We start from the raw sequence: 12,198 nt of genomic DNA, 5'->3' as shown, positions 1-12,198 counted from the left end.
ACTCAAAAGAAGGTGCACTCCGTGATCTCACTGCTTGATTCTCACACATTAGGCCCGAGTCTTACGTTAACCAATAAACGTCAATAAACCTATTGATTCCCTTGATTATTTCATAGATGATTCCCTTTGTCATTCATGATCACATCATCTTCAACTTGGATAGGAATTACCCCCGTGTAGGAAATGAGCTGCGTGATTTGTAATTGGCGATTCCCTTTGAAAAACAATTGGAATTTGATACAAGAACTACGTACAAAGTCGCTCGATAAAATTTTCGTGTAGCACGGAAATTGAGCACGGAAATAGTGAATAATAATTGTAGCCGCTTCGAATCAACATTCATTAGCACAAGTAATGTCTTTTGTTGTGGCACACTCATAAGATCTTGCCCAGAGCTCTAATGAAACAGCCGGGGGGAACAACTTGTTAAGAAGATAAGTCATTGCAAATTGAAAGTTCAGTAGCCGGCAGATGCTCTTGAAAGCAGGACAAGCATTTATCGCTGCCACAAATAACTCTTAATGCTAGGCGGCTGGTGAGACTTTGTAACATCAAGGGTGAATTAACTAAACAAAATTGGTATTTATCAGAAAATCTTTTAGTCGCTAGGATTTAGGAAGGATCGACCTGGCGTCGGATTTTCGATCGACATCAAGTTACAAGCTGTATTAGCCACAAGACACAAGGGGATTTCTCAAAATTGAAGTTGGAAGAAAATGGAGATGCAAAATATTTTATATTTGGTTGCTTTTCTCTGTATAAAGACTGTTTTAGTGTCTTGTCAATGCGACCAAAGGCCCTTTGGTGGTTCGATGATGTGCTGCGCCGGAAGAAATGGCCAATGTTTTGTGAAAATTCGTAATGCAACGAAAAACTACACAAGAAAGGTTTGCTATTGCGACGAATATTGCAAACTTACTAAAGACTGCTGTTCTGATTTTGACAAAATTAAAGAATCGTGCAGAGGTTTGTTTCAAATTGTTGATTTTTAATGTTCATATTTGTTTTAGAAATGAATACATTTTTTCTGTTATAGCTCTCTTGAATGGCTGACCGACAAGGTCAGCAGTTTTAATGATCTTTTGTTCAACAACCATTCTGCACCAATTCACATGGTCACTTTTTTTTAAGAAAAAACCACATATCTCGCTAAGAAACTTAACACCAAATGTTTTTACGTTGGCGCAGAAAATGCGAAAATCTTTTTATAAGTGATTTTTTTGCCTGCCCGTGATAGAACTTTACCTGCTTGGGTTTTTTCTTACATTAAAGTTTCTACACGTGTACTCGCTCGAGTAACCCGAAAGTTAAACATATTTCAAAACATATTTGGGTGGGGTTCTTTTCATCAACTGAATTTCGGTAGGAGAACTAAGCAAGGCAACGAGATTTGGTTCTGCACTTTTTCATACAATTATACACCTACGTACGATACCAAAATTTTTAAATCATCTGTAATGTCAATAAACTTAAAAACAGTTTGACATTTATTAAAGACGAAATTAAATGATTTTATTAAAAAATTAGGCATACTTTTCTTGTTAATTGACATAGCAAAATGAAGAGAAGAACCCCTTGCAGCAAGTATTTGGCATTTAGAAAACCTCAAACTTTTAAATCTAAAATCAATAAAAATTAAGAAACTGAGCGGAAATTCCGAGCTTACGTTTTGTGAAAAATACTCATATTGTATGGCAAAGGAGAGAGAAAATTTTTTGTGTTGAGGAATTAGGGTATTGAAACGATTTATACGGAAACAGATATGCTGTCTAGGTATTTTTTTCTGCTCAAGGGCAGGTTTCTTTAGTCTATAATATATTTAGTTTATATCCATGCCGTTGCCAGTGGAGACAAGCGAGTCTTGACAGCGAACCATACCCCCCCCCCCCACTTTCGGGTCGAGCTACATTTATAAGCGGGTCTTGCATTATCTTTAGAAAATTAAAAACAAGTCACCTTTTGCGTAGAGAGAAAGTGAATCCTGAAGCAAAATTTCTCAGGACTGTATTTTTATGTTTTAAGACCAAAATTGTAGGCACTTGCCGAGGAACGATGACAATAGTATGTAACCCCCGGGTATTTATTGGTTATTTTTTACTTGTTTTCCACCACACATAAATTCAAGCGGAAAGAAGGCCTATGAAAAATCATTTCGCAAAAATACAGCTGACAGTATAGGTAGAAGTTAAAGGGCGAAATACGCCTCAGAGGTTTAGCGCATCTTTTGTTCCCATAACTCAAATTCGACTCTATCAGATTAAATAGGGTGTATGTGTCTTAACAATGGAGGGTGTAGTGTTGCGGTTTCACGGGAGCCCCAGGGCTTCAAGAAACTGGGAAGGAGCACTACAGTATGCGATTCTCACCCGCCTATGACCCTATATATACGAACTGCAAATAATTCGATTTCGAGATGGTTCTGTACTTAAAATAGTTCCATAATAGTTAAGTGGTTTGCCTTAATTGTAACCGCGTGTTTTAATTGTCACTAAAAATTCCTCATGGTTTTATTAGTTTCTTCAGGATTTACCTAAAATGTTGTTAATTTTAAAGCATTTCTCAGCTGTAGGTTGCTTATAATCGTATAATGAATTTTCGAAACGATATAATGGGTTTCTTAAAAAATTCTCATTGGTGGGTCTGAACGATCCCTGTCTAGCTAAATCCACACTTCTTTCATACGAATATGAAAAAATGTACAACAATCGGAGTGAAAAAGCCCTAGAACCTAGAAGTGGTTAATTTGGATGAATATTGTCAAAATTTCCTCCTCGTAATTAACGTTATAGTCAATTCTTTTATTAAGTCCTTTTTGCGTGACTAAAATTACTATCCTGACCATCATCTTGATGGGGCTGTCACGAGAAACTTGTATGTTTTCATAAACGTTGTAAGCCAAAATCGGCTCTTCAACAAGCTTAATACTTTCATCGGTATAACTTCAAATTTGGCGATGAATTAGTGTTGATCAAGGAGATGGCGGCCAGCCAAGAGCTCTGTATTCACTGGCAAAGGTGTTACCGCATCCCCCTGCTGGTCTACCCCCATTCATAAATTTAAAACATGAGTAAACTTGTATCGTGGTGTTGACTTTTGATCGATTTTTTTAGAAAGAATGAATTTTTGAACTCGTGCCAGTTTTTAACATGCACCGAAAGGATCAACACAAAATGATATGAATCATTCACCTTCGAAGTTTGGCATCAGACTTCCGATTTACCGGAATTAATCTTCTTTTTCTTATGATATGATTAGGCGCATGACATCGTCGATAAATCATAGACCAACGCGGTCTGTTCATTGTATATATCGGGTCAGACGGCAAATATATTGAATATGTTCAGAAAATAAAAAGGAGGGAATTAAAGGCAACTTTTAGTCCAAGGTGTTTAATTAGATCTAAGAAAATCATCTTTCTTTTGCCATTAATAAGTTCTCTCTGAAGGTTGAAAGAGCGGGGGAGGGAAATTGCGAAGGAGAACGGTAAAGGAAAAGAATCTAGATAGTCAAAAATTTCAAAAACTGGGAAATAAAAATGCGAAGCAGAACGATAAGGGAGTGGAGAAACGAATATGGTTCCCCGCGTGCCACACCTCTACGTCCCAGGGCAGCCTACCCCTCTACAATGGCTGCCCTTCTCCTCCATTGCTGGCTATGATAAAGAATCTAGATAGTCAACAATTTCAAAAGCTGGGAAATAAAAATGCGAAGCAGAACGATAAGGGAGTGGAGAAACGAATCTGGTTCCCCGCGTGCCACACCTTTAGGTCCCAGGGCAGCCTACCCCTCTACAATCGCTGCCCTTCTCCTCCATTGCTGGCTATGATAAAGAATCTAGATAGTCAACAATTTCAAAAGCTGGGAAAAAAAATGCGAAGCAGAACGATAAGGGAGTGGAGAAACGAATCTGGTTCCCCGCGTGCCACACCTCTACGTCCCAGGGCAGCCTACCCCTCTACAATCGCTGCCCTTCTCCTCCATTGCTGGCTATGATAAAGAATCTAGATAGTCAACAATTTCAAAAGCTGGGAAATAAAAATGCGAAGCAGAACGATAAGGGACTGGAGAAACGAATCTGGTTCCTCGCGTGCCACACCTTTAGGTCCCAGGGCAGCCTACCCCTCTACAATCGCTGCCCTTCTCCTCCATTGCTGGCTATGATAAAGAATCTAGATAGTCAACAATTTCAAAAGCTGGGAAATAAAAATGCGAAGCAGAACGATAAGGGACTGGAGAAACGAATCTGGTTCCTCGCGTGCCACACCTTTAGGTCCCAGGGCAGCCTACCCCTCTACAATCGCTGCCCTTCTCCTCCATTGCTGGCTATGATAAAGAATCTAGATAGTCAACAATTTCAAAAGCTGGGAAATAAAAATGCGAAGCAGAATGATAAGGGAGTGGAGAAACGAATCTGATTCCCCGCGTGCCACACCTCTATGTCCCAGGGCAGCCTACCCCTCTATAATCGCTGCCTTTCTCCTCCATTGCTGGCCATTAACTTTTGTTGTAGCCAAGGCCATTGCAATCAAGTCATCTTGAATTAGTGCTTAGTGACATTTCGAAATGATTTCAATTTTTGCAGAGAAATCTTTAGGACAACATGTTTCAACTTGACTTCTCAATGCTATGATAGTCTTGCGGTAACGTCGCCATACTGGGAGGGGGTGGGGGGTGGGGGGGTTGGAGAGGCTCCCATCTCCTTATCAAAAACAGATTTTATCTAGAAAAAAACAGAAATTAGTTGGGAGTGTGTAAGGAGATCTACTTGATTTTGGCGCAATTTAAGGATTGATATTTAAAAAAAGGGTTTGGTTCCAATACATCCCCAAGGATATTCCCCATTTTCGGGTGTATAAAGATCATAGCTGCACTCATTTTGGGCCAACATACCCATGCATATCAGCTGGTTGTTAAAGAGATTGCACATCAGATAATCAGAAGAATCTGCCTGCTGACTTTGCCAAGACTGTTATGAAATGATTATTATGTTGATTTCATCCTTTTCCCATACAGCCCGCACATGAAACGAATCAAAAGTATACATTCAATCTGTTGTTTTTCTCAATTTCCATTACATGTTTACCAAGTTGAACCAATAAAACTTCCAAAAATAAGCTTTATCATAATCTGAATTCCATAACCTTGGTTGGCACGGCGACGATTATTGTCTAAGCGTATTTGTGGCATGACCTCCAACTTATTTACGAAACTCGCTTTTGTTCTAAACAGGACCACTTCTGAGTTGAAAATTGGATACAATTGGGGCGTGTCATTGATTTCTAAAACATATAGGTTCAGTGGGAGTCCGTTACACAAAACAGAGAGATTTCCTTAGAAATCGTATCAAAGGAGTTACATAAAATTTTAAACATGCCAGCTCCAGTGTTCTTCGTGATGATCAAACTATTATGTATTGTAAAACGATATGATAAAAATCGTGCTGATTTTCCTGGTGACCGTTTTGATTATCACGACTGTTAATTACTATATTCAAAGGAACTTTAGTTTACTTCGAAAGACTGTAACCGAATGTGGATGATGGGCTCAAACAAAACATAAATACACTACTGAGTCACGTGACTACTGAAGGACAGGAATACAGCAGAGGGTTACCTACACGACGAAAATCGTTAAAAAGTTTATGTTTATGATTGTGATGTTTTTGAGGATGCTTATGGTCAGAGTGCACTCTTTTTTCTATAGGCTTTACTAGGCCCTGGGTATCCATAGATTTTTCTTTCACATTACAGCATTTGCAAAACAGTAGAGGATGCGTTTCTCTAAACTTTTTGCTGGGAAATTAGCTATTTATCTCCTCTTCGAGCCTCTTAATTGCCATGCTTTCCATCTTTTTTTCAAAAAACTTCAGTACCAAACCTTTTTCGCGAGTCGGTAACTTGAAAATGGGCTTGTCAAAACCCTAATTTTTAAATTTGCATTATAACATACTAAAGACCGTTTAACGTTTCATTTTAGGAGCTCTAGACTGCAGGGTAAGCCAGTGGACAAGCTGGACTGCTTGTTCCAATGACTGCGGTCTTGGAGTCATGAAAAGAAAGAGATTCAGAATACAGGCACCGCGAAATGGAGGGAAAGCCTGTCCACCTTTATGGCAAAAGAGAGGGTGTGCCTTGTATCAGTGTAAACGAAGAGCACGTAAGTTTTCAAATAATGATTCTACTTCTATGTTTTATAGTTTCAAAATAGCGTTTGAACACTTGTAACAAAATATGGCTCACGCATTATCCTTTGCCTTGCTGTTATCTATCGAAAGTCTTCCCGAATAAGACTTGGATATATCAATAAAGACCGTTGTATATATAAGGCAAGATTCAGGATGATATGAAACAAAAGCAAGCGATTACGTTGGCTAAGTTTGGCACCAGTCCGGTGAAGTAAGAAGAGTACCAAATAGAAAGGTATTAGCAAGGGTTCTTGGTACTTAGTGGAAGCTCCGCGGCGTTGCCTGATATTTTGTTAACGTAACCCCGTCGAAAGATCAAATTGTAAGTTGCTTGCTGTGTTTGCAAGTCCCGGGATTCGTCTCTGTTTTGAATCCGCAAATTACGTGTGGTAAACAGAAACAAAGAGAAACATTCGGTGGAGGAAGATAAAAAACGTCAAAATGACCATTTGTTATCTCCGTTTATAATGCATAGAAGTCTGTTTTGTCAAAGTCTAGACGATATCTTTATTTAATTCCCCTTGAGCATTCCTTCTCTGTCTATGCCAACTGCAAACATTGACAAAAATATTGTCGTCTTATCGATTAAGTGACCTTATTCTCTGATACAATTTTCTGTTATCTGTTTGTCCTTTTAGAACAGTAGCTCTCTTAAATTCTAAAATAGGGGCCTAAGAAAGTAAAGCATTGACCCCTGAGAGAGGGGCGCAATTTCTCATAACTCTATTTGACGTACAAGAAGTCGGTTTCTTTTCAACCCCCTAGTTTCTCTACAGCTGATTCCTCGAGATTAACTGCTCTTTTAGATAACATCTATTTGTATATGTCTCAAGGGCATGCAGTTTCACTCCATGGTTTTGTTCTTTCAGTTAAAGAAATTCTCTGAGATTTTAGTAACAATGTTTTCCTTGTGGGAAGAGTTTTTTCTTTTCAAAAGCTTTTCTCCAGAGTGGTTTAATTCACAATGTGCCAAAGCTTTAAAAACAAATGTCACAACTTCAATGGAGGGCAGAAACCCAAACACTTGAATCTAGAGCTTCTTCGTGTAAATCTAGAGTTTGTGAACTTTTCTAGTCCTTAGCACCTAAAAATCGAAAGACCTTGATAGTATACAAACAATCGTTCTCAAAACTTACAAAGTATTGCAGAGCTCCTACTCCCTTTGCATACACTCATTTTTTTTACAAGAAACTGGCTATAAGAAATGAGTACTGGACAGTCAGAAAAAAGAGAGAAACTTCAGTACTCCGAGCAAAAAATTAAAAAAATTTTAAATCGTGATAAAACTGAGAACAATGAAAATTTGTAAAATCCAAGAACATGATTGCCCTGTTGGCTTAGAACTTGAGACACAAGCGATAAAATACACTTCCCACATCTAAATACAGCATCAGAACGGAAGCGATCTCTTGACGTGATAAAAAAAGGTCACGAAAATTTCATAAGATCATTCATGACATCATAATTAAGAAACTCTTAAGAAACAATGAGTATTGAAATTTCCAGAACATTAAGAAAATTGAGTACTCAACATCGACCTTTGTTTCTTATAAAAAAATGAGTGCATTTCTTTTGTCGTAGAATCTCGCTCGCAGTTACCCTATTCCTTATAAAGTCTGTTGAGCAAACCGATATTTTTCAAAATCTCCAAAGCATTTTATCATGTCCGGTACAAAAATCTTCTCTTCAAGCTTCTAGCGTATTGTCTGCACAACCTCTTTATCAATACAAGTACATCAGCACTTTTGCCTCAGATCAGGTCCATTGTGAACGGAGCTAACGGCTACCATGCCTGCCAAAAGTACTTGGAATACCCGGCTATTTACGCTGCATATGATGTCTTTCATTCCTTTGATGAAAAAAATGTACTACTTCCGCTCCCTTCCCTCTAAAACAATGTTGATCATTTAGAGAAGTATCAAACAAGAAGCGCAAAAAGTGCTAACCCGTTTGATATTAAACCAACATTGTTCTGTAGGGTAGAGGGGGATGATTGATTTTGACCTTGGAAATTGACGTCAGTGTCCCAAGACTTTTGGCAGGCAGTGTACCTCGCAAGTCCTCACTCATTAAATGTTAGCGTTCCATAAGGCCCTGTCATTCCTCCTGTTTTATTAGCCCGAATTATTCCTCGATTTCACCTGTAAACATTGACTTTACAGAATTTTGGGACCGTGACAGAAAGACCTTTAAAATCACATAATGCTTTGGCGTTGTATTTTTAGAAACTGCATTCGTTCTTCCTGCTGATCCTTATCGACGTGTCCCACTTGGGTCTTATGGCTTTGAGGATATTCTCCCTGCTCCAAAAAAGAATCAGCAAGTGAAAGTCAAAGTAGACAAGTAAGTTCTATTATCTGCATATTTGTTCCTTGCTCTTTTATTAGTTCGCTAGAAATCTGACATTAGAATTAAAAGTCAGTTTCAGCATTCTTAGCGTTTCTTTTATATTATACCGTATTGTATTTTATTTTATTTATTTTATTTTATTATTTATATTATATTTTATTGTATTGTATTATGTCATATCATATCATATCATATCATATCATATCATACCATATCATATCATATCATATCATATCATATCATATCATATCATATCATATCATATCATATCATATCATATCAAAATTATATCAAATCATATTATATCATATTATGTTGTATCATATCATATTATATCTTATTATATTTCACGGTACTTTATATGATGATATATTGTAGGTGAAGACTTTTACTTAAAGCTACAATAAATTTTGGACTTCGAAAATATGACATAAATAACTATTGACCTAGATTTTTTCAAGCCCAGGTTTTAAGAGGTACCTTTATTTTGGCACATTTTCTAGATGAATATTGTCATTTTAGCTACTGTATCAATTACAAGTTGATGGTAAAAAGATCACAGTGCCGCTTTACATGGGCCGATAAGCTGGTGACCAAAATACCAATCTGTGTGGAATGTCAGCCACGTGTCATGGGTTCTACTGGACATTGCCGCGGTGAAGGAGCCCCTGGCGTGCGCAGTCACTGGAAAGCTTTCATGATACCAAGATGCCACGGAGAATGGATAAGATTAGGACCAGCTATCCCCCACTGTACGTGCACGAAGAAATATTTTACTAATTTCGTTTTTGTTTAATCCTGAAGACTCGTTCGCAATTGTAAAATTAGGCTATTCTTTGACTTCTGTGTATATGGAACGATGAGGAAATTGTTTGTTGCATTGAAAAAAATGAACAACGAAGACAAAATACTCTTGATGTAAGAGTTGAGATATTTGTAATTAAGGATTTGTGTCCTAGAGCCATTTGTCTGTATTGAGTTTTTTAATGATTTGCCAGCCATAGATATAACAATTTTTGCACCAAGCCAGCCTGGCTTTCTCAAAAACCATTTATTGCTCTTAAATTCACATTGATGTATACTGCAGCGTTGACCTGGCAAGCCAACATCTTTAAGGTGTAGTCGAGGCATCCTTTTTAGTATAAGTCCCCTCATGCACCTGATATTCTAGATACAAGTGTGTGTCTTCGACCCAGATGTGTCAGGGACTTTTTACGAAAGCAAATTTTTACACCATTTTCCTTTTGTCTATTCGCATTAATAAATTTCATAGAATGCTCTCCTTTCTTTTTTCATCCCTTAGTCAAAAAGTAGACACTTAAGCATTGAGCTTCATTGTGGAACACCGTAGACAAACCTGTGATCGCAATGTGGAATTTTTGTCATAAATTGAGTCATGAATTACAAGCACAACCCATAACTAATCCTCCCCGAGTGTAGCACTTCCTACTAAGCGGCAAAATAGAGCTTTAAAAGCAAAAGCTAAATTCTCTTGAGTTTACTATCATTACTCAATTTCTCTGTAAAGGCTAGGACATAACATACTCCCGTGGTAAAGCCCGATTTCAAAACATAGAATGTAGTCTACTGTGAAAAACCAAACAAAACCTTGCCGGGACGAAAAATCGGGTCCGGTGTTGGCTCTCATAAAGAACCTAACAACCGAATGATATTCAAACTAGGACACCGCTAAAATGAAACTTTTATCTTTGGTAGATGGCAGGTAATTTGAATTCTTAAGTTTACTCTTTATCAATGGTATTGCATTTGGCTGTACCATTGCATTGTAACCGTCTTATCTTTACTGTTATAAATAATCTTTGTATGTTCAGCTTTTAATGTTACATATAGGATGTTTTACGATATTTAGGGTAGTGCATTGTTAACCATTTTCTATTTTACAGAGATATATTCTTGGCATAGATTTGAGTTTGTATAAACATCAACATTTTTATTATTATTCAATAAAAATACTTTGCACAAAACTGGGTTTTACGCTTTTAAATAGGAAATGATAATTTTCCTTTCTTGTTTTATTTAAGTTGTATTTTTCTGTCTCGCTCATGTTTTTAGTTCCTATTAATATGATCCAGTGACAGATCTGTAAACTTTTTAAACCTACCAATTTTCAGTAGGTGTATTTTGTGGGTGAATTATGGCACAACACAAAGTTGTTCGTTGTCTGAGTTAAATTTTTCTTGTTATCTTTAATATGGTAATTAAAGATGAACAGATGAACTGAATATCACTAACTTGACATTCTGTTGAAATTCGAATTCAGGATCGGGCTAAAAATTACAAAAATAAATTCCGTACTTTTCCCTCCTGGGTAAATTGTGAGCACTGACTGTCAAATAAAATCATTTGATATGACGAATTTTTTACTTATATCAAATTTTGAAAAAACCTATTTTGAAAGCTATCATACAAGCAGACTGAAGGTTATTTAAGGAAGACCTATTAAGCGGAATTTGAGCAAAGAGACAACTTAGGTGGTTAAAGGTGAACTGACACGCAAAACTATTTTTTGATATAATGCAGAAAACGATGCATGGAATCTTAATTTCAAGTTTTCGGTTAATTATTATTGTCCGTTTTGACGCATTTCCGCTCTAAATGTCATGAAATTATCGTCGAGTGCTCGACCATTGTCGGCATTTCATGTGACCCAGTGCGTGTGACGTCACAAACACCATGTTTTGATTCCTTGAATGGAAATCACGCATGGACTGGACAGTTCAGTTCATCTTGTTCAGTTACTATTCGAGGAGATATACGTAGCCTTTGATCCAAGATTCATGAAAATTCGAGGCAAATGAAATGTACGAAGGATATGTGCTGGCTGGTACTGCGTTATATTAGGAGGGAATTTATCTTTGGAAGGAATAGGCACTTTTAGCTGCTCGAAGAAATTCTCAATTCTGAAGTCAATCATGCGGACGAATGTAAGAATCTTTTCATTTTATCATGAATCTAGCTTCTTTTTCGAATAAATTCAATATATTATTACTTCGATATACATCCATATAAATCATGAACGTTATTTTATTTTGGGTTTGCAAACTCATCGGTTCACTCGAGTGACAGGAGGGCAGCGGCCTGGAAGATGAAAATTTTACTAAGTTGTTATCCTGCAAATAGCGAAGCGATCGTACCAGGTGCTTAACCCCTGAAAATCTTTCATGTGATTGAATAAAAAATATGCCGAAAATGAGTGACGTTAATTCGAAACCTTTACTGCGTATATTGAAGTTAACCAGGATCAAAGACCGAGATTAACTTTTGGGGGGAGGAGGGAAGCCCTGATAAATAAGTCAAACAGCAGCCGTATTTAACAAAATATAAGTATTTTACTTAGGTTTCCAGAAAATAAAAAATCCTGCCAATATTTTCATCGCTACCATTATTCGATATGTTGGCCCGCCACACACTGGGTCCTGCAAGATGGAGGAAGGGCCTCAAAGGCGTTGAATAATACGATATTCTTGCAAATCTTATTATGAACGGTTTGTAAAGGAGTCATGATCTGTTTTCCTATCAGATTGTCGAAATGGAGCCAAAACATACTGAATTAATGTATCGATGCTCATCCGCAAAGTCATGAAAGTACCACCCTCCAGACTGCCGTGTTGTTCAAGTGATGTGAACATGGTGTTTGTGACGTC

At 37.4% G+C, this 12,198-nt stretch overlaps 1 protein-coding gene across 1 annotated transcript; it reads left to right on the top strand.

The window, feature by feature from the left end:
• The first annotated feature begins 268 nt into the window (after positions 1–268).
• Positions 269–10,569, top strand: LOC135684008 (somatomedin-B and thrombospondin type-1 domain-containing protein). Its single transcript, XM_065199449.2, has 4 exons — positions 269–966; positions 5,977–6,156; positions 8,410–8,527; positions 9,056–10,569. Exons 1-4 carry the CDS (start codon positions 717–719, stop codon positions 9,327–9,329), a joined length of 822 nt encoding a protein of 273 aa, XP_065055521.1. The 5' UTR covers positions 269–716; the 3' UTR covers positions 9,330–10,569.
• Positions 10,570–12,198: the final 1,629 nt, after the last annotated feature.

This window comes from Rhopilema esculentum, chromosome 7 (genome assembly GCF_057945365.1).
Source record: "Rhopilema esculentum isolate cy_ngs chromosome 7, ASM5794536v1, whole genome shotgun sequence".
NCBI classification, from domain to species: domain Eukaryota; kingdom Metazoa; phylum Cnidaria; class Scyphozoa; order Rhizostomeae; family Rhizostomatidae; genus Rhopilema; species Rhopilema esculentum.
The sequence above is the reverse complement of the archived record's forward strand: the minus strand, read 5'-3'. Positions and strand labels throughout refer to the sequence as shown.

What these genes read in the sequence shown, in the direction of transcription:
- LOC135684008 (XM_065199449.2), top strand. Translation starts at nt 717, where the DNA reads ATGGAGATGCAAAATATTTTATATTTGGTTGCTTTTCTCTGTATAAAG. An exon ending in AATTAAAGAATCGTGCAGAG is followed by an intron (nt 967 to 5,976) that starts GTTTGTTTCAAA and finishes GTTTCATTTTAG; the next exon opens with GAGCTCTAGACTGCAGGGTA. An exon ending in GTGAAAGTCAAAGTAGACAA is followed by an intron (nt 8,528 to 9,055) that starts GTAAGTTCTATT and finishes TTGTCATTTTAG; the next exon opens with CTACTGTATCAATTACAAGT.